General features: G+C 47.5%; 1 protein-coding gene across 6 annotated transcripts in view; it reads right to left on the bottom strand.

The window, feature by feature from the left end:
- Nucleotides 1-21,544, bottom strand: part of IL1R2 (interleukin 1 receptor type 2) — a 53,751-nt gene that overhangs the window by 12,087 nt on the left and 20,120 nt on the right. For all 6 annotated transcript variants that reach the window (XM_020914327.2, XM_020914328.2, XM_070475508.1 and 3 more), the window contains 4 exons: nt 7,100-7,227; nt 5,899-6,157; nt 3,739-3,919; nt 106-274 (listed from right to left, as the gene is read on the bottom strand). In XM_020914327.2, the coding sequence (XP_020769986.2) occupies nt 106-274; nt 3,739-3,919; nt 5,899-6,157; nt 7,100-7,166 (676 nt within the window). In that variant the 5' untranslated portion in view covers nt 7,167-7,227. The remainder of the gene's footprint in view (nt 1-105; nt 275-3,738; nt 3,920-5,898; nt 6,158-7,099; nt 7,228-21,544) is intronic.

Genomic DNA, 21,544 nt, shown 5'->3' with positions numbered 1-21,544 from the left:
TTCTTTTCTTTTCCATTTATTTTTATTAGTTGGAGGCTAATTACTCTACATCATTGCAGTGGTTTTTGTCATACATTGAAATGAATTAGCCATGCAAGTACTCACTCTTGACTTGGAGTTTGATATTCCTGGTGATGTTGTATTGCCTGCCTTTGTGGGCAAACGTCATGGCACAGGTATAGTAGCCCGCATCCTCCATGGACACATTGTTTACGAGTAAGCGAGTTCCCCTCACACTGAGAAACTTCTTGTCTTGATCCAAAGGGACAGAATCCTTAAGGGAAAACATTTTTCAAAGTTACACTGTATCCTTGTATATGTGTGGCTGAATCCCTTCATTGTCCACCTGAAGCTATCACAGCGTTGGCTATATCCCAATACAGAATTAAAAGTTTTCTAAAATGTTAAACTATATTCTAATTGATGTCTCAAAAGCTATGAACAGCATCGGTATCATGCATCACTATTGAATTTGCAACCCAAGAATCACCTTGGTATTTACTTTGCAAATATTGTCCTTTGGGACATGCTTTTTTAACTGTATTTTTAGGAGAGGGAGTTTGTTAGCATGTGAAATAAAATGGCTAGATTGAAAAGAATGAAATAATGCCACTTGCAGCAACATGGATGGGGCTAGAGACTGTCACACTGAGTGAAGTAAGTCAGACAGAGGAGAAATACCATATGACATTGGTTATATGGGGATTCTAAAAAGAAATGATACAAATGAACTTGTTTCAAAAAAGATATAGACTCACAGACCTAGAAAACAAACTTATAGTTGCTGGGGGGAAGGATGGGAGGAAGGATAGTTAGGGAGTTTGGGATGGACATGTGCACACAGATAAATTTAAAATGGATAATCAACAAGGACCTACTATATAACACAAGGAACTCTGCTCAATGTCATGTGACAACCTGGATGGGAGGGGAGTTTGGAGGAGAATGGATACATGTTATGTATGGCTGAGTCCCTTCGCTTCACCTGAAACTATCACAACATTGTGAAGTGGCTATACCCCAATGCAAAATAAAAAGTTTGTAATAAATGGCTGGGTCTACAAGGTTTAAAGCAGATTTGCTTTGGCAAAACGGGAAAAAAAGAAACTATCTTCTTTGACAAAGTAGGCCATTAAAATATAAATATATTTATGGTGTAACTGCTGCCTATAGGCCCTGGGAAACATCCAGAAAGGAGTGCTATGATGTAGTCATGGTGAATGCCCCCAAGAGTTGATGTTGCAGTAGTCATGTTAAGAATCATTTCAAGTTAAAGAGTCAGGAGAGATGGAGAAAATTTTGTAAGAGAAAACCGAGTTTGAGACATGAGCCCGCACTTCTCATATGGACAAAGGTACTGCAGGGCAGAGCAGAGGAAGCACCTCATGAGCACAAAATGTTCTCAGGAACATCTCTTTCAAAACCAGGACGACTGCAATCATCTAATATAACCCTGAGTCATTTCACAGACTTATCTGAAGGAGAACATGGGCATAACTGGAAGAGTTTGTCAGCCACATGACTCATTAAGTCTAATTGAACAATATACTTAATTAAAAACAGAGATTTCATCATTCCCAACACATGTGATCAAATGTGAACAAACCCTAACAGGGCTGAGATGGTAAAGAACCTGCCTCCAATGTGGGAGACCCGGGTTTGATCCCTGGGTCAGGAAGATCCCCTGGAGGAGGAACTGGCAGCCCATTCCAGTATTCTTGTCTGGAGAATCCCATGGACAGAGGAGCCTGGCGGGCTACAGTCCATGGGGTCCCAAAGAGCTGGACACGACTGAGCGACTCCCACACACACAGAGTGTGGGTCCCTGATTAGTGTACTTCAAATGTGAACACTCTCTATTGTGTCGATTAGGTTTAAAAAGTTAAAACAGGGCAGAGCCACATGGTTCTTCCAGGGTCTGCAAGTCTCCAGGGTTGCCCGTGTGACAGGGATGTGCGCGTTCTGGCCTCCACGGTCAGAGGTCTGACTTCACCCTCTGCCAGCTGAGTGACCTTGGGCACGGTGCTCACATCTGTGTGTCTCCCTTTCCTAATCCGTAAAATGGAGATATTAACAGCCCCTACTGCACTGGGTTCATGTCGGGGAGCTTAGAACAGACTTGGACACAGTACGTGCTCAGTGACGGCCAGCACTCTTAGGACGGGAACTGATAGCATTAAATGCTACCAGGATGCCCCTGTCCACCCGTATTTATACACCAAGCACTGCCCAAGGTCTTTCACACCCTGTGCTCTATTTCAACTGGAAACAGTCCCAGGTGTGGGAGGGATGAAGTGCCGCCTTGCAGAGAAAACAGGTTAAAGAGGGAAAAAGCTGACCCAGGCCAGAGAGCAGACTGGTCACCCCCAGAACCTGTGCGCTCTCCTCTACGGTAAATCTCTCACTTGACCTTTTTATGCCCTTACGAAACCTCTAAGAGATCTTTTTGCTTTTATGTTCTTATGAAACCTCTAAGATATCTCTTAAGAGATCCTCTACTGGGCGGACTAATTCATAAGAGCTGGCTACTTACTGGGTTCACTAAAAAGGTCGTTCAGCTTTCGCCATGCCATCCTATACAAAAAACTGAACAGACTTTTTGGCCAACTCAATATTTTCTCTGAAAATCATTTAAAAGTTTCCAATATTAAATTGACATACTACACTATTTTGTAGTTAGAATGCTTGTCAGGTGGTCAACCTATTTTTTTTTTTACTAAAGTGTTCATTTCTATCCATTTTTAAACAAGTAACTGTACTTTTTAGTATCAATTCCCAGTATATATCAGGGGTCAGCAAACTTTTTTTCTGTAAAAAGCCAGAAAGTAAATATTTTAGGCCTATGGTCCACATGTCTTCTGTCCAACCACTCGACTCAGCTGCTGATGCCCCATAAAAAGAGAAACAAAAGAGCATGCCTCAGTAAAATATTACTGACAGACACTGAGACGTGAGTTTTATATCATTTTCACAGGTCATGAAATATTAGTCTTCTCTTAATTTTTTAAACCATTTAAAAACAAGAAAACTATCCTTAACTGGATAGTTAACATCCAAAACTGAGTAGCAGCTAATATTTAAAATGGATAATAACAAGGACCGACTGCACGGCGCAGGGAACTCTGCTCGATGTCACGTGGCGGCCTGTGTGGGCGGGGAGTTTGGGGGAGAGTGGATACATGTGCACATATGGCTGAGTCCCTTGGCTGCCCACCTGCAACTATCACAACATCGTTAATTAAATATACTCCAATACAAAATAAAAAGTTAAAAAACAACAAAGGAGGGGCAGCTCATTGGACCACGGCTGTCTTTTGCCCACCCCTGGTCTACACAAGGGAGCTGACAGCAGTGTTTATTGAGAAAGACACGAAATTGTGTTTACACCAATATTTAGTCCTTTAACCCAAAGGTTAATTTTCATGTGCTTTTATAAAAACTCTATTAACACGTATATAAAATTGTTAAACAGTCCCTTCTAAATTTCTATAGACCCAGCATAGAGTAAAAAGCTATTTTCATCAGTTTTTATTTATTCTGCATTCATTTCACACTGTCTTTTCAAATCACTATCTAAGGATGCTTACTCTAGCCTTGTAAAGATGTATAGAATATACTAATCATGTTAAAAAAATAGAAATAGAAAAGTGAACATAATGCCTTCAGAATAGGCATTTTATATCTTTTCTATGGCTCTTTAAACATGCATTCATTAAATGGCAATTTTCAGAGATGTACCTTGTACCACTGAATCTTCACATCAGCTTTGTTGTCGATGAATTCGCTCAGATCAGGACAAACCAGTAGCCCAGAGGCTGACAAGGGTATAATTTGGGGGTAGAAGATGAGAGGCACAGAGGCTTCTGTCTTCTCGAAAACCCTGAGCTCGACGGACATTTTGTCACAGTAAGAGGCATTTCTGATTTAAAAGGGGAGAAAAGAAAACTAAATGGCAAGGCAAAATGAAAGTAAAACTAAATGAAATTAAGAATAACTTCCCCAATCTCAGTGAATAATTCATTCTGTATTTTTCTCATTAGTATTGTAGCATTTCTGTCCCTAGTCCTTTTGAACCTTTGGGGGGCAGAAAAAGTACCATGTCATAATTGTCAGATAGGAATGGTGATGTATTCTGCATGTTTCTCAAAGGACCCTTCACAAGCTTGCTTTCAAGGCCACTGAGGTCACTAAGAAGAAATTCCTAGTGGAGTCTCCCAGTGGAGAAGGAAATGGCAACCCACTCCAGTATTCTTGCCTAGAGAATCCCGTGGACAGAGGAGCCTGGTGGGCTACAGTCCATGGGGTTGCCAAGAGTCGACACGACTGAAGTGACTTAGCACACGTACACAAGAAACTCCAAGTCCTCTTCAAAGGGGTCCACACCCTCCCAGGTTCTGGGGGTGCTTCAGCACAGCCCCAACATGCTCCAAATTCCCGGTCCAGGAAAACTTGTCCAGACGGAGAGACAGTTTCCCAAGAGCCACTGTTTCCATAGGAAGAATATCCCCTTTACTTCCCTTGGAAATCATGTACCAACTGAAATCAAATATCAGGAAACTTAAAATCTTTGGGTAAGATCTGTGAAGTCTTTTTTTCAATACTGCATGGGGGAAATGAACTTGGTAAGTTTGTTTGGGTTTTATTTTTTTGGTTGGTCTAACAATAATCTCAGTATCATTCTATCAAGACCCTGGAACTGAGGAAAAGGCAGAGGCCAAATGGTGATATTAATAGAAACAGAATTGGAAGGCTGCGATGGACACATAGACTGTTGATACTATGTATAAAATAGACAGTTGTCGGGAACACGCCGCAGAGCACCAGGAACCTACCCAATGCTCTGCGGCGGCCTGCACGGGGAGAATCCAGAAGGGTGTGGTTACGGCGCAGGCACGGGTGATTCACTCTGCTGGGCAGCAGGAACGGACACAGCTCTGCAAAGCAACCCTCTGTGCTGGTTACTGTCGTGGCCAACTCTTCGCCACCCTTTGAACTAGAGCCTGCCAGGCTCCCCTGTCCATGGGGTTCTTCAGGCAAGAGTACTGGAGTGGGTTGCCATTTCCTCCTCCAGGGGAGCTTCCCGACCCAGGAATCGAACCTGCGTCTCTTGTGTCTCCGGTACTGCACGCAGATTCTTTACCCACTGAACCATCGGAGAAGCCCTAAAGCAACTACACTCCCATTAAAATTTAAAAACAAACAAAAATAAATTCAGCTGAATATTAAATTTTTTTTAAAGGTTAAAATGGTAAATGTTCTATTATCCTTGTGTTACCACAATTAAAGAGGGAAAAAAGCAGCAAGACAAAAAAGTGGGGACTAAGTCCCATGCCAGGAGCTGTGGGTTCCAGCCTCAGCTCCACACCCGCCACCCGGGAGAATATGGGTTTGGCTCTCCCCGCCCCAACAAGCATTTGTGTTAACTTCTCCCTAAAGTCTCTCCCCGGTCTCCAGTTGGCTTGGGGTTCTGCGTGTATTCCCTAAGTCCTTGTGGATTCAGCAGCGAACAAAATAAACCACGTCCCTGTGCTCTGGAGTGTATGTTCTAATGGAGTAGACGAATCCTTAAATACATGAAACCAGTACGTGCGTGTCAGATGAAGACAAAGAACTTCAGGTTCAGGAGAGAGAGGGACAGGAATCCTGCTCTAGACAAAGTCACCAGGGACATCCTCTTCATAGAGGTGACACTTAAAGACCCCAGTAAGGGGAGACAGGGCACCGTGAGGATGTCTGGGACAGGCTCCCGGGTAGGAGGTATTGCAGGAACAGTGAGGCAGATGTAAAGTAGGTTCCCACCTGTGGGCTGCATCTGGAAGGCCAGGCTGTTATAAATGCCATGCAAGCATCCGCTGTGGAAGAGCGCCCCTCCCCGCTTCTTGTCCCCAAGGGGCTGACCTGACAGTGCAGATGTAGGTGCCGGAGTCTGCCTGGGAGGCTGGCACAATCCAGAGAGCTCCGTCTTGGACCCACACGCGCGACTCTTCTTCCCCTGGGACCGCCACGGCGGAGTCATTTCTATGCCACGTCACGTTGACATGGGTGCTGGTAGACTCCCAGTGGAGCACCTGGGGGCACCTCAAGACCAAAGGCTCCCCTTCTACCTTGAACCTTGTTTTGGGGTGCCTGCCATGAAATCGGCAGCTTCCTGCGGCCACTGAAGGACAGAGAATCCACGGTCAGATTTTGGGGTCTCTCCGGGGACACCACATGCCCTGACGATGTGGGGTCCCACCAACAAATCTGAGAGCTCACAATGCTCTCAAAGCTCCCAGATAATGACATTAGGGCTGCTAACAAGTTCCATCCACATTTTGTGGGAAAAGTTAAATTAGGTTCACAAGATAACAAAAAAATTTTGGTCTTTTTTAAGAATTTTTTTTTTTAATGTGGACCAGTTCTAAAGTCTTTACTGAATTTATTACAATACTGTCTCTGCTTTATGTTTTGGATTTTTGGCTGCGGGGCATGTGGGATCTTAGCTCCCTGACCAGGGACCAAACGCACAGCCCTTGCATTGGAAGGCAAGGTCTTAACCTTACTGGACCACCAGAAGTCTCAAGTTTGATCTTATTTTTGACTTGATGACACCTGGTCATTCAAGGTCGATATTGATTGAGTTCAGCTTAGTTCCAACACATTGTATGATAAAAATCCAAAAGCACCTTTTATCAAGTGCAAAAGCATGGTCTCTTTGGTTTGTTCCTTTGGCAGGAATGACTGACACCCACAGCAAACTCATCCACCAGAGGAGACTGGCAAGAGAAAACTCTTGTCTCCCACCAAAGCACAGATGGTCACACCTTGCTTCTCGATAACAACAAAATCTCCCTAGATAAGCAACTCCTATCCCCAGGTGGCTCAGTGGTAAAGAATCCACCTGCCAATGCAGGAGACATGGGTTTGATCCCTGGGTCAAGAAGATCCCCCGGAGAAGGAAATGGCAACCCACTCCAGTACTCTTGCCTGGGAAACCCATGGACAGAGGAGCCTGGTGGGTGACAGTCCATGGGGTTGCAAAGAGTCAGCTTAATGACTAAACAACAACATTCCCAGAGAGGCTGCAGGCAAGTCCCTGCAGCCGAGAGTCACTACTTACCCGTGTGCTCCTCAGACTGCACGGCGAAGGGGGACACACCCATTATCAATACGGACAAGAGGAACATGGCTCCCAGAAGCTTCTGGAGGACACAGGGAGGGCAGACTGCCAGTCCTGCACAGCAGGGCCTAGAGGAGGAGACAGAGGCGGGGGTCACCAGGCACCACCAACACCAAAAGAGAGGACCCCATGAGGATGGTCCTGGGCTGGTTTCTGGAGCGTTTACCTGACAACAGAAACATTTAGCCTAGATTTTTTTTTTTTTTAAACAAGAAAACTCAAATTTTTTGAATCTGTTCTTCCTCTCTGGCAATTTTCGCTGGAAATAGGAGTTTCGTATCCTAAGTCTCTCCATCTCCTGAAACATGCCTTAGCACTCCCTGCTCTTCGGCCCAAGGGGTTCTTTCCTCACCTAAGGCCACTGCTAGTGTCTTGGCTCAAACATCACTCTTCACGAGGTCCTCCCGACCTTCCCGTATAATTGCACCCACCTCTGCCCCAACACTCCATCTTTCCTTTCCAGCTCTCCTGCTCTCTTGACATTTGTCATCAGCTATGTCTCTTCTCACCAGCATGTAAGCTGCAGGTGCTCGCTCGGGGTTCTAATTCTTTCTGTTCAGAGCTGCTTCCTAATTCCTGTCTGTTGGGAATGAGTGAATGAGTCACAAAGTCAAAAGGCCCTCATATTTAACTTATCAGAGAACTTTTGCTATAGGCCTTATGGATTAACTCTTATTTTACATACAATTCTGACGTAACCTGAGGAATTCTATATAATCTGTGGTCTAGAGCAACCCAGAGGTAACCTGAGGAATTCTATATAATCTGTGGTCTAGAGCAACCCAGAGGACAAAGCAAAGTGAGGGCCAAAAACTGAATATTTTACACAAGTTCAGGATGCATTCCTCCCTGTCAACCTCCCCAAAGCTGGAGGATCAGATGCCCCCTGTACTTCCCTCCGGCCCCCCACCACCTCCCCCCATGTGACCCCCACACCTCCCCCCCGGGCCATCCGCATCTCCCCCAGTCCTTCTCACGCTCTATCACTGTTGCCTCTTGTATCACTAGCCACTGCCCCAACAATGCTGCTAGGCAGGCACCCCCAAACCAATGCCACAGAACACCCGTCTTCCGTTCTCACTCACAGGACTGTGGGTGAGACCGAGGTTGGCTGACCTAGATTAGGCTGGGATAGGCTCAGCTCTGAGCTTCAGGTGGGACCCAAGTCCGCTCCATGGATGTCTCACTCTCCTTGGACCAGTGACTTTCCGGGAGGTGATGTTCTCATGTGATGGCAAAACATAAACAACGTGGGCAAAAGCACGCGAGGCCTTGCTTGCTCAGAACTAGCTCACTCTTGTTGGCCCACATTCCCTTGGCCAAAGCCAGACACGTGGCCAGACGTGCCGTCTGTGGGGCAGGTAAACACCCCCGCCTGTAGAGGGAGGAGTTGCCCCAGGAGGGAATGAAGTGGGCGCCATCAGGCCTTGGACCTCACCTGTGGATCCCAGGGGTGGGGACAGATGAGGACATAATACTCAGCGGCTCAGTGTCCAACTCTTTGCGACCCTCTGGATTGTAGCCCGTCAGGCTCCTCTGTCCGTGGGATTCTCCAGGCAAGAAAACTGGAGTGAGTAGCCATGCCCTCCCTCAAGGGATCTTCCCAACCCAGGGGAAGGTCGAACCCACATCTCCTGCACTGGCAGGCAGATTCTTTACCAGGGGGCCACCTGGGAAGCCCACGAGGACAGAGGCTCCATCTTATTCAGTTTTCAGGGACTACACGGTGCCCACTCCCAGAAAGTACCAGGGAATGTGTCCAACTGAAAGTCTGCTAGGAAACTGGGAGTGATCAATGAATCCAGATAAAAACATCCTTGCCAGCACCCACCTTCATATTCTTGAAGGAGTTTGGCTTGTTCCCCATTCCTGGCACAGATGTCATTCGGAATGGCTCGCAGTAAACCCAGCTGGCTCTTAGCTTGCCAGGGCAGTGTTGGCAGACAGAGGAAGTGACCCTTGAACTCTAGAAACCTCCCCCACCTCATCACTGGGCAACCACCAGAAGATGAGGGCTCAGAGCTGTGTCCTGAGCACCCCTACTGGTGACAAGTGGTGATATGGAGGGCCTGAACTTTCCCCTTAGCTGGGTGTCCACTCCGGGCTGTCTCACCCTCAGCTCTTCCTGCTTCTACTCCTGTAACTTCACCTCTAACCCCAGGTTCACCAGGCCATTTACTTAGCATAAAGCTCACCCCAACATGGGCCATGTTGCTTTATCCTCTTTGAACAGGGACTTCCCTGGTGGCTCAGATGGTAAGGAATCTGCCCACAATGGGGGAGACCCAGGTTCGATCCCTGGGTCAGGAAGATCTCCTGGAGAAGGAAATGGCAACCCACTCCAGTATTCTTGCCTGGGAAATCCCATAGAGAGAGGAGCCTGGCAGGCTACAGTCGAAGGGGTCGCAAAGAGTCAGACAACAACTGAGTGACTAACACACGCAGCTAATCACATCCTAGTTGTACTGGTCCTAGCCAGACTCATGAGATCTCTGGTGAGGACTGGAAGAAATAGGAGTTAAACACATGTACAATCAATACCAGTAGTCACGTATGGATGTGAGAGCTGGACCATAAAGAAGGCTGAGCACTGAAGAAATGATGCTTTTGAACTGTGGAGCTAGAGAAGACTCTTGAGAATCCCTGCGGACAGCAAGGAGATCAAACCAGTCAATCCTAAAGGAAAGCAACCCTGAATATTTCTTGGAAGAACTGATGCTGAAACTGAAGCTCCAATAGTTTGGCCACCTGATGTGAAGAACCGACTCATTAGAAAAGACCTTGATGTTGGGAAAGATTGCGGGCATGAGGAGAACAGGGTGACAGAGGATGAGATGGTTGGATGGCATCACTGATTCAATGGACATGAGTTTGAGCAAACTCCGGGAGATGGTAAAGGACAGGGCATCCTTGGGTGCTGCAGTCCATGGGGTGGCAAAGAGTCAGATACAACTTAGTGACTGAACAACAATCAATACCACACATCTGAATAAATGAATGAAGTCAAAGACATTGACACAGGGACCAGGGGACCAGCGACAGCTGTTGTGCTAAATACTGGGTGTTGATTCTTTTGTTTGTGCCTGTGATGTGAACATCGTGCCAAATCTATGGATGCTAAAGTAGAAGAGATTAAAGAGGTGAAGTAACTTGGCCAATATGTCACAGCTAGTACACGGGGTTGATGTTTAAACCCAGGATAGGTGATTCCAAAGCCCTTAGTCTTCAGAAACAAAGTTTCTATGACAGATGCTAACTTCCTTCTCCAGTGTCTGCTTCCCCAATAACAGAAACCCCCCGACTCTTAATTGAGCACCTCCCATCCCACACAAAGACTACATTTCCCAGCCTCTCTTGCAACTAGGAGTGGCCACATGATAAAATCTGGGCCAATGAAATGTAAGTGGAAACGTATGATCCTCCCGGAAGTCAACTTAAAAGTGTCCGAAAAACTTAAAAGTCTCAGCTTCCAAGTCTGCCTTGCTGCCAGCTCAGTGTGGATATAGTGGCTGGATGGGGCCACGTGCAGACCATGTGCGGAAGGAGTCTGCTCCTCGGTGCCTTCGTGGAGCTGCCCCCACCCCGACCCCAACTGCCGTCTTTGTTCAGGCTTCCCGTCACTCCTATCCTGAACCCCTAATTTCAAGGAGCTCAGGGAAGGAGCCCCACAGGGATCTGTCACACATAACATTCTCACTGCTCTTCTTTCTGAGACCTGACTCTTAAAATTAAAACATCTCTGCCCATTGACTGTAAGAAGTCATCTCAACTCTCCTCGGATGAAAGCACCCCCAAGGCTGAGGCTTAGCCTCCTCTAATGGGGAGAAGGTTTGTAACTATTTAAAAGTCACTCTGACCCCAAGAGTCAGGCTGCGTCCACTCTGGGGTGGTTGCTTGCTGAAGCCTTGGAGCTGGGAGGGGATCCAAGAAATCTCGTGCCATCACTTTCTTTTCAGGCGATGAACGTCAGACAGACATTAACCCTCCTCTCAAAACCACATCTGGGGGCAGGGGGGGGTGAGAAGCAGAGCTGATGCAACAAGGACACCCTGTTCCAGGCGAATGAAATTCTACACTGTCGCTCTCCTCCCAGACCAGCCCCTGCCCATCCATCCCTGACCCCTCCTGGACCCTCCAGTCCCACCTGGGTCCCCGACCCCCCACCTGGACCCTGAGCCCCACGTGGGCCCCTGACCCCCTGCCCAGACCCCCAGTCCCACCTGGGTCCCCCACATAGACCCTAGGCCCTGCCTGGACCTCCAGCCCCACCATGGCTCCCCAAGCCACCACTAGGCCCCCGTAGTCCACCTAGTGCCACCCCCAGACCCTGCCTGCACCCCCAGCCCCACCTGGGCCACGGACCCCCTCCTGGGCCCCCAGCGCCACCAAGGCTCCCCAATCCCTGGCCTGGACCCCCAGACCCGCCTGGGCCCCCAGCCAAGGCAGCTGTCTCCAGTCCTCTCTGTGGACTCTGGCAAAACAGCAGCTGCCCTGTGACCTCTCCAGGAAGTGGCTTCAGACAATTAAACCACAAACACATAGCAGTGATCATTTTCAATCATCTAAACCTCAGAAGCAGGCTGGAACCAGAGCTGCCGCGGTGTGGGAAACATCAGTTTTTGGCAGCCTCGAGGAAGAAGAATTCATTTTGCAGCAAAATGCTGTTTTCCTGTCCTACTTTCTTTAAATGTGTCTTTAAATTACAGGCAATTTGACATTTCTGCTTGAATCTGAGATGACCTTCTTACTGGAAGAAAGAAATTATAAAGGCATTTTGTTCCAAGTATTTGAGTTACAATTCTAGCTTTATTTTTTTTCTTCTGTCAAACGACCTGTTTTGCTGAACTCAGTGTAAAAGTAGAGAGCAATAGGAGGCAAAGCAGGGCCAGGCTCAGAAAATGACCACAGATGTGGGGAAAATTGAAAAAGGAAAAAGAATGAAGTAAGGTGGAAACTGCTGATGGTTCAGCCTAAGCCAGGGGTGCCCAGGCGGGGGAAGGAGGGGGAGGCCTGAGCAGCGTCCACCACGGGCCCCCTGAGGCCCGGGTGACTGTACCCGCCTGTGACCCTGGGCCTGACTCCTGCTCAAGGATGGACATGCAGCCTACACGTGTGCAGGTGTTTCCTTCACCTTTTACTTTAATTCTGAACAATTCCAACAGACTAACCAGTTGCAGAACGTGATATATACTAAAAAGTAGAACACCGGTATGTATCTTACCTTGTTATTATTGTTTAGTTGCTCAGTCCTGTCTGACTCTCTGAGAGCCCACAGACTGTAGCCCGCCAGGCTTATCCATCCATGGGATTCTCCAGGCAAGAACACTGGAGTGGGTTGCCACTGCCTTCTCCAGGGGATCTTCCCAACCCAGGGATCGAACCAGGGTCTCCTGTGTCTCCTGCCTTGGCAGGTGGATTCTTTACCACTGTGCCACCTGGGAGGCCCAGTGTATCTTACCCAGAGCCACCAATTTTGGTTTATTCTCATCTTCTCTCTTTGTCTTCTGTCTGTCTCTCCTTCTGGGCCCCTCATGACCCCTGTGCTTCTCAGAAACTTGGATCCAAATACTTTTCATTTTGCTTCAGCTTTTAATTTAGAAAAAATTTCCAAGCTTAATTTTGATGTAAATATTAATTTCCCATAGTTTTCAGAAGTGGGGCCTGGGCCCCCAAACCCTGGCTGGACCCCCAGCCCTGTTTGGCCCACCTGGGCCACACACACACACACACACACACACATACATAATTTCCCCTGAACACCTGAAAGTTTATTGAGAGTAAATAAGCAAACATTAGCTCCAGAGATAAATCTTCAGGCATTTAAAAGGAGCAAACATTTTATTGTCTAGTATATTTGAGTATCTCTCTTAATTCACCTAGAAGATGAAACTTTTCTTTATTTCTACATTTACCTTGTTCCCGGAAGGTTTTAAGCCACTATGAGTGGCTTCCATCTATGAGTCAGGAAGTACAGTCATCCAAAACACAAAAATGAGGTGACAGATCTTGACTATCAGTGAAGTCAAATAGCTCTCCAGCCTCACGCCTACCACTGAGTCACGTCCAGTATGCAAAATAGATTCCTAAAAATCTAAACAGGGTGTTTCAGGCATGTGATACAAAACCCCCTGAAACCTATGAGGAAATAATTATTTACATCAAAATTAAGCTTGGAAAAGCAATTACTAATTCGATGTTGAAGCCAAATAAAAAGTATTTGGAACTAAGTCTCTGGGAAGCACAGAATGTTAGGCATTTGAGATTCTCTAACTTCAGACACAGAGAAATAAAAGACAGGTTTGGGGCAGACAAACATGTTGGTTCAGAGCGGAATCCTTGACAGATGTGCACACACTACTTTTGTCCTATAGAAAAGAGAGGCTAGCATTTCCCTCCCTTCTGGGATTAAGGGGATTCGGAGCAGGACGGTGGGATGTCTTCAGGTCTGCGTGGCTGCGTCACTGGCAAGTCTTGACCCTAATGGGGTCAGGGGGACAGATGTGCTACCTGGAAGCCAGGGCACAGGAAGACCCATCTTTGGCAGAACCAGCCGCTGGGCCACATTGGGCGGAATCTCAAAGGGGAGAACCCAGTAAGGCTGAGACTCAGCTCCACCATGGGCTACACACTCTCTTTTATTTTACTGTCTACCAGTAAGTACCTTTCGCTCTAAAATCACCCTTTCCCAATGAATTTATCTACAAAGCAGAAGGAGAGTTACACCTGGAGAAAACAAATTTATGGCCACCAGGGGGTAAAGAAGGGTGGAGGGATAAGTTCGGAAATTGGGATTGACAAATACACACTACTACATGTAAAACAGAAAACCAACAAGGACCCACTGTACAGTGCAGGGAACTCTACTCAATACTGTGTAATGACCTATATGGGAAAAGAATCTAAAAAATAAAAAGGAGCAAATATATGTATATACATAACTGATTCACTGTGCTGTACATCTGAAACTAACACAGCATTATAAATCAACTATACTCCAATAAAAAAAATTTTAACAAAAATAAATTTTAAAAGTTAAATAAAAAAATAAGTAAAATCATCACTCTTCCCCTGTCAAACTTCTTGAACTTTGACCAACTTCTGCCCCAGGAACCATTAACCAAGAGATTCAGCAAATCAGCCCAGCTCATCCTGCCACTCAAACACTCCACTCATGGGTTTCACTCCCAGCAAGCCGCAGTGGTTCAGAACCCTTGGGGGTTCTGGACCCACAAGCAAAGACGCTTCCTTCCTCCCGCATCAGCCCCTCCCACAGGCCAACCCTCAACAAGCCCTCCTCTAGCTCAAAATGGTCACCTGCAGTCACCCAGCAGGACAGACATGGCAGCTGGGCCCCTGAGGCCCTTGGCACCCACAGTACAAACCCACCAGGCTTCAAATTCTCCCAGCCCGAGGTTTGTGTAAAAGGGGTTCGGTGCTCTGAACAACTCCACAGAGCTAAACCCACGGGTCTGGTAAGAGTGTGTCATCCCCACTGTCAACGTGAGCAATGGAAACAGACTCAGGTACATTGAGCAGGTAACCCAAGGCCAGAGAGCTAATGGACTGATGCAGCAGGAGGTAAACCTGAATCTACACGGTCCTCATCCTTGGGACTGGATCTCAGCTTGGTGGAAGCACCTGGTGCTGGAGGTTCCAGGAGCCACCAAGCTTAGCAGCCCACCTACAGAGTCTTCCCAAACAGCATCCTCCACAGATGGCCACGCTGGCACCTTGTCAGACGGACACTTCCAGCCTTAGAAAGAACCCATCATCAGAAACTTCTGTCATTTCAGAATGCAGGCTTGCCTACCCCTAAGCTCCACTCAACGGCCAGATTCTACTCTGGGGGGACAGCTCAGAAGTCCTTCTCTGTCTTCTGAGAGGCTTGAGGGTCAGGGAAAGGTGACCAGATGGTTCGAAGAGAAGCAGAGAAGAGGTTGTTCACTCGCTAAGCTGTGTCCAACTCTTTGCACCCCCATGAACTGCACCACACCAGACCTCCCTGACCCTCACCATCTCCCAGAGTTCACCCAAGTTCACGTCCACTGAATCGATGATGCCATCCAACCATCTCATCCTCTGCTGCCCTCTTCTATTTTTGTCTTCAACCTTCCCCAGCATCAGGGTCCTTTCCAATGAGTGTGGTTCTTTGCATCAGGTGGCCAAAGTATTGGAGCTTCAACTTCAGCATCAGTCCTTCTAATGAGTACTCTGGGTTGATTCCCCTTAGGATTGACTGGTTGGATCTCCTTGCAGTCTGAGGGACTCTCAAGAGTCTTCTTCAGCACCACATTTCAAAAGCATCAGTTCTTAGGTGCTCAGCCTTCTTTATGATCCAACTGTCACATCCATACATGACTACTGGAAAGACCATAGTTTTGACTATATGACAAAGTAATGTCTTTGCTTTTTAATATGCTATCTAGATTTGTCATAGCCTAGATTTAGAGAAGAGGCAGCTACTCAGAAAAAGAGGGAGGGCTGACAGAGGAAAGCACACCCACAAAGATGCAGCAGCTGATTGCCCAACAACAGAGAAGAAAAACTACTAAGATGAGAACAAGAACCAAACAGCACAACAGAGCCCCATAAGAGTGGACGCTAACATCCCCCTCCACCTCTCCACGCTTCCTGAAAGTGTCCAGGTGTTCCAGCACAAAACAGCTGGTGTCTGTATGATTTTCCCTGAATCATGAAGAACAGTTTAAATCTCACTCTCAGTCATTAAGAAGAATGATACAATGCCATTTGCAGCAACATAGATGGACCCAGAGATTGTCTTACTGAGTGAGGTAAGTCAGGCAGAGAAGGAGAAATCTCATATGACTCCTTATTGGTGAATCTAAAAAGAAATGATACAAATTAATGTATTTTCTCTGGACCTTCTTTCTCAAGATTAGGAAGTGCATTATGCATGTGGTGGGGATAACAGCGAATTATCTTCCAGTGTATTTCCCTTCCCATTTCCTCTGAGTCTTCAGCCACTATGGTCCCCAAAAAGGGGAAGAGCAAAGACTTGCTCGGTAAGGAGGGCAGGAAGTGGACATAACATAGGGGCTGTCCAAGTTGGGAAAATGGGTTCTGCCCCCACTTCCAGGCTCAAAATCTGAGTGCAGAGGGACAGCTCTGCTTTCCCAAGGGGTCCCTCAAGGAATTCCCACCAGGGTAAAGTAGGGCGCCCTGATCAGGATGGCAGCACCAAGGAGGATGGAGACATTGGCATGTTAAGGTGGAGGGAGGCAGGGTTAGTTACCTGTGAGTCTCAGTTCTTTGCTGATGGAGAGGAAACACAGCTCCCCCTGTGCTTCCAGTGGAGAACTGGGGCAAGCTGAGATCTGAGCTGATATGGGGCTGCCGTGATGAAGGACAAGATGACCTAGAGGCTGCGGGACACTCAGTCCATAAGAAGCAGGACGGCCGATTATGAAAACATGTCCTTGCTAAACTGCTTCAGTCATGTCTGACTCTTTGCAACCCCATGGACTGTAGCCCACCAGGCTCCTCTGTCTGTAGGACTCTCCTGGCAACAATGCTGGAGTGGGTTGCCATGCCCTCCTCCAAGGGATCTTCCCAACTCAGGGATCGAACCCATGTCTCTTTTCTCTTCTGCGTTGGCAGGCAGGTTCTTTACCACTAGTGCCACCTGGGAAGCCCAGAAACATGTCCTTACCAGTTAGTAAATAACCACTTCCTTAAGCCCTGAGCTCTCCACACTCTGCCTTTCCAGAGATGCTCCCCTGAGATCCTTATGGTCCAAAGCCTAGTGCAGCAGCTGTTCTGACGGATCGGTGCTCCTGCCCTGCTGGTTGGTACATGTTTTGGGTATCCCCTGCACAGGTAGCCAGTCCAAGCCAGGGGGAAAACAAGGCCATGGCTGGGGCACAGAAGACCATGGAGCCACCAAGGGCACCGTGGGGCCACGTCAGCCAGTGCATTGCCTCTGACTCCCAGGAAGGACCAGACCCCAGGTTTCCCAGCCATGAACTTCAGCAGGAGATGTAGGTGGACACTGTGTGACCAGCCAGGTCCAGGAACATCTTCATGGAAGCCAGTGAAGGGCCCCCGGGCCAGCAGATGGGGACCAGCCACCCTCCCCATCACACCCTGGGGACACAGCTTCCCCAGTTCTCAGACTCTGGTCCTGGCGAGAAGTAGGTGGCAAGTTCAGAAACTCTAAGATGGAGCATCTACCCAAAGCGTTAGTTGCTCAGTCGTGTCTGACTTCTTGCAGCCCCATGGACTGCAGCCCACCAGGCCCCTTTGTCCATGGGGTTTCCTGGGCAAGAATACTGGAAGGGGTTGCCATTTCCTTCTCCAGGGGGTCTTTCTGACCCAGGGATCTAACCTGGGTCTCCTATACTGCAGGATCTGAGCCATATACCCAAAAGAGTATGAATAAAACCCAGAGAGGCAGAGCTGGGCCAACCTAGACCAGAGTAACATGAGCTAGCAGCTTAAATTCCCCTTTACTCATTAATAGGAGTGAGAAATGGAGGGTTTCCTGCCATATCAGTAAACAAAGATGTCACAGTCATCAGCAATCCCAGCCCTCCAGGGCACTCAGAAAGAACACCTTCATGTCCTGCCAACCATTAGGGAGCAGTCACTCTCTACAGTCAGCCCTGAAGAACTCAGGATGTGAAAAAAAACACAGGATGCTGGGTGTGTGTTTTGAGATGCATATGAAAGGAATGATTTCAGTGAGCCCAGACTCTTGCATCTTCTCATACACAGGTGGGCACTAAATTCCTTAATTCGAGATTGGTTTTCTATAATTCACAAAAATACTTTTGATGTTCAGACTACCTACCCTTTGTTGCAAACTCCTATACAACCTAACTCCTCCCCACCACCTCCTCAGAGTAATTCTCTTAGGGTTACTTGAGTTGCTGTCTCCCAGGCCTGAAGTCCTAAAAAATTCCCATCAAATAAGACATAGCTCTCAACTTTTAGGTTGTGACTATTTTTTAAGTTGACAGGAGCCTCAGGAGCCAAATGAGATTCTTATTAGAAAAGTTATTAAAAGCTCATTTTTGTGACATCAGCTTGCAGTGAGTACAAATATTCACCACCATACATATATTTTAGAAATATTTCCTCCCCAAGTTATTAAGCTGTCAGAACAGAGGAGATTTTTCTTTTTATGCTTCAAAAGATCATCTCTTACTCCCTGGAAAATATGCCCACCCAGAATGGCTTGTCCCCTAAGGGTCACAGAAGGCATAATTTCCCCCAGCCCTGTGCCCAGCACAGACAAGAGAGCAGGTGAAAATCAAGCCAAAAAAAAAAAAAAACCAATCACACTAGGAAACCCAAACAATTCAGGTCTATTGGGTGTGGGGAAAGTCCTTGGCACAAGAATCCCCAGTCATTAGCCTGAAGACAGCCCAGAACTGATTGGATTTTCCACCAACCCAGGAAGTCCCACCAAGAAACTCTTTGCTCTCCTCTGGGGCCAGAGGGAGAGTTTCTGTTGCAGGGAAAAGGAAAAAAGAGGAATGAGTTTTTCTTTTCTTTCCTGAGACCAAAGAATATAAAGAGAAAAGTGAGCAGGCCTGGCCACTCTTGAGTTTTTACTTTAATTGTTCCTAATCTGTAGTCTGTAACTAGGTTTGCTTTCCTGCCCCCCAACTCACATTTTGCACCTGTTATCCTGTATCTGGTGCTCACCTTTACAGCCCTCTCCCCACAGATCCCCCCTTGTAGTTTTTCTCTTTTTTACATAATAGAAAGAAGGCCCAGTACAACACACAAAAGACAAGACTCAACTACCAGGCTACCAGACGGCCGGACTCACTCCAACAGACCACCTGATGCCAGCCCATGCTGTTTTTAAAACAATGCAAGAGAAAGAATACAGGATCCTTACACCTTCGTTCCTCATCACCTAGCCCTGACTGTGAGGCCTCATCTAACATAAGCCCCCAGATTCCTCATGGAAGGGGGACACAGTTCTTGAGGCAAGAGCCTACCGTTTTCTCCCTCTCCGCCGGCTGAGGATTGAAGCTGCCTTTCTATTTCCTCCAAACTCTCTGGGTTTTTTTAATCCTACTTTGGTGGGCAGAGAAAGCCAAGATTTTGGTGGCATTCCCTTTACACACACGTGCTCCCTCTGGCTTCTCCCAGGCGGCCAGGGCAGCCAGATCCATCCCTGGTGTGAGCAGAGCATCCTGAAGCTGAGCTATCTGAAATCCTGTCTCCTCTCTGGCAACACAAGTGTTGATAGACTCAGGTTCCCAACATCTGGACCAGTGCTACCTTGAGGCACACAAGGAATTTCACTTCTCTGTACCCCTCACGTTAGGCATGATCACAGGATTGGTTATCATAAGAAGGAGTGGGAAGACATGGGTCACCCCCAGGAGTTTTCTTTCTGGTGCCCCTCCCCCCAGCACTCTCTTCTACCGCTGTGAACCCTGAGCCCGTGTTGCTGGATGGTGGCCACCTAGGATAGTCAGGACACCCTGATAGGAGGCCGAGGTTTACTTCCATCCATGGGTCCATCCCCTTGTGCCTGTCTGTTTTCCCTTTGGTCATGTACAGATGTGAGAGTTGGACCATAGAAAGAGCTGAGTGCCCAAGAATTGATGCTTTCAAGCTGTGGTACAAGAGAAGACTCTTGAGAGTCCCTTTGGACAGCAAGGAGATCAAACCAGTCAATCCTAAAGTAAATAAACCCTGAATATTCATTGGAAGGACTGAAGCTGAAGCTCCAATACTTTGGCCACCTAGGTGAAGAGCCAACTCATTGGAAAAGAGCCTGATGCTGGGAAAGAGTGAGGGCAGGAGAAGGGGGTGACAGAGGATGAGATGGTTGGATGGCATCACTGACTCAATGGACATGAGTTGAGCAAACTCAGGGAGAAGCCTGGTGTGCTGCAGTTCATGGGGACGCAAAGAGTTGGACACAACTTAGCAACTGAACAACATCAAATAGAAACACCGATTTTCCACCCCAACACTTGTGTTGAGATAATCTGAAGCCTACTGGTTGTCTACAAAAGTTCTCTTCAGGCACAGCAATCCAAAAGAAGAACGAGGACATTGTATTTGCTTTCTATTGCCCTGGAGCAAAAGATCACAGACTCACTGTCGTGAGACCAGGCCCCATTACGAGCTCACATCATTGTGGGTCTGCCTGCTCAGGTAGATTCTATTCAGGGTCCCACAGTGAAGTGAAAGCCACTCAGCCATGTCCGACTCTTTGCGACCCCATGGACTATACAGTCCATGGAATCCTTCAGGCCAGAATACTGGAGTGGGTCGCCTTTCCCTTCTCCAGGGGATCTTCCCAACCCAGGGATCAAACTCAGGTCTCCAACATTGCAAGTGAATTCTTTACCAGCTGAGTCACAAGGGAAGCCCCACAGACTGATATCAAATCTTGGGGTCCCAGCCCACTTGCCTGGGGCTGTTGGCAGAATTCAGTTCCTTGCAACTGTAGAGCTGGGGTCCCCACTTTCTTGCCGGCTGTCAGCCAAGGCCACTCTCAGCAACTAGAGGCCGCTGCCGCGTCCTGCCCCGGGGCCCTCTCCTCAACAGAACAGTTTGTTTCCTCAGGGCCAAAGGACAATCTCACCTCTACTTCACATCTCTCTCACTCTGGACTCTGACCCTTAGATCTTTTAAAGAACTAAGGGCTTCCCTGGTGGTCCAGTGGCTAAGAATTCACCCGCCAGTGCAGGGGACATGAGTTCAACCCCTGGTCTGGGAGGAGCCGACAGGCTGCAGGGCAGCTCAGCCCGTGAACCACAGCTACCGAAGCCCACACTCCATAGAGCCCACGCTCTGCACCAGGAGGAGCCACCACAATCAGAAGCCCACACACCTCAGCTAGAGAGGGGCCCCCACTCACCGCAACTAGAGAACGTCCATTTGCAGCAACAAAAGCCCAGCACAGCCAAAAATGATAAATAAATAAAATCCTAATAAATAAATAAAGAGTCCAACTGGTTGTGCCAGGCTGGTCTTCCATTTGATTAATTTCAAGTCAACTGACCTAAAATACACCTGTTAAATTCCCTCGCCTTTGCTGCATATGGTCCCCTAATCGTGGGAAAGCCGTTCCATAGTGTTTGGATAACCCACTCTCATTCAAGGGGAGGGGCTTACACAAAGCATGATCAGTGAGGGGTGTCTGAGAATTCTGTCAACCACAGACAGTTAAGAAAACATTCTGATAACTATTAGCTCTAGATAATTTAGGGCACATCCAAAGCCATATGTTAACTTCCTTGCTCCCAGATAAGAAAACTTTGTCTCAAATATTCTAAAGCCTTCCTATTGCTCAAGGTGTGGTCCCTGGACCAGCATCATGGACATACATCACTTATGAGAAATGCAAAATCTCTGGCCCCACCCCAGACCTAGGGAACCAGAATTGGC

This window comes from Odocoileus virginianus, chromosome 2 (assembly GCF_023699985.2).
Source record: "Odocoileus virginianus isolate 20LAN1187 ecotype Illinois chromosome 2, Ovbor_1.2, whole genome shotgun sequence".
NCBI lineage: Eukaryota > Metazoa > Chordata > Mammalia > Artiodactyla > Cervidae > Odocoileus > Odocoileus virginianus.
Note: the sequence above shows the minus strand (reverse complement) of the source record. Positions and strands in the feature narration are given on the sequence as shown.